The 283-nt window shown below is 60.4% G+C and overlaps 1 protein-coding gene across 2 annotated transcripts in view; it reads right to left on the reverse strand.

Annotated features, from left to right (window-relative positions):
• The window catches only part of SASS6 (SAS-6 centriolar assembly protein), a 37,342-nt gene extending 37,125 nt beyond the window's left edge, over positions 1 to 217 (reverse strand). Inside the window, exon 1 of one of the 2 annotated variants that reach the window (XM_006190938.3) lies at positions 4 to 217. In XM_006190938.3, the coding sequence (XP_006191000.1) occupies positions 4 to 68 (65 nt within the window). In that variant the 5' untranslated portion in view covers positions 69 to 217. The remainder of the gene's footprint in view (positions 1 to 3) is intronic. The other variant, XM_032487184.1, reaches the window with a different exon arrangement.
• Between the last annotated feature and the right edge of the window lie 66 nt (positions 218 to 283).

The raw sequence follows: 283 nt of genomic DNA on the forward strand, positions 1-283 counted from the left end.
CACCTCTCCTCGCAGTCTTTGCATTTCACCTGCAAAGGGACTAGTTGCTGGAACAGAACCTGGCTCATGTTGAACCGCTGCCCCCGCGGGTGTACGGAAAAGTCCTACAGGCCCGGCCCGCGGGTACTAGCCCGAAAGCCGCCCGGGCCCTATTAAAGTTTTAAGTTTGGCGCTCGGCTTCCGCGGAGAGGGCGGGGAAAGAGACACAGAGGGGAGACGGAGGAGAATTGGACCTCGCCAGCCACCATCGGCTTCTTCCGGTTTTGCGGAGGATGGGCGGGTA

The sequence above is a fragment of the Camelus ferus genome, chromosome 9, assembly GCF_009834535.1.
Source record: "Camelus ferus isolate YT-003-E chromosome 9, BCGSAC_Cfer_1.0, whole genome shotgun sequence".
Classification (NCBI taxonomy): Eukaryota; Metazoa; Chordata; class Mammalia; order Artiodactyla; family Camelidae; genus Camelus; species Camelus ferus.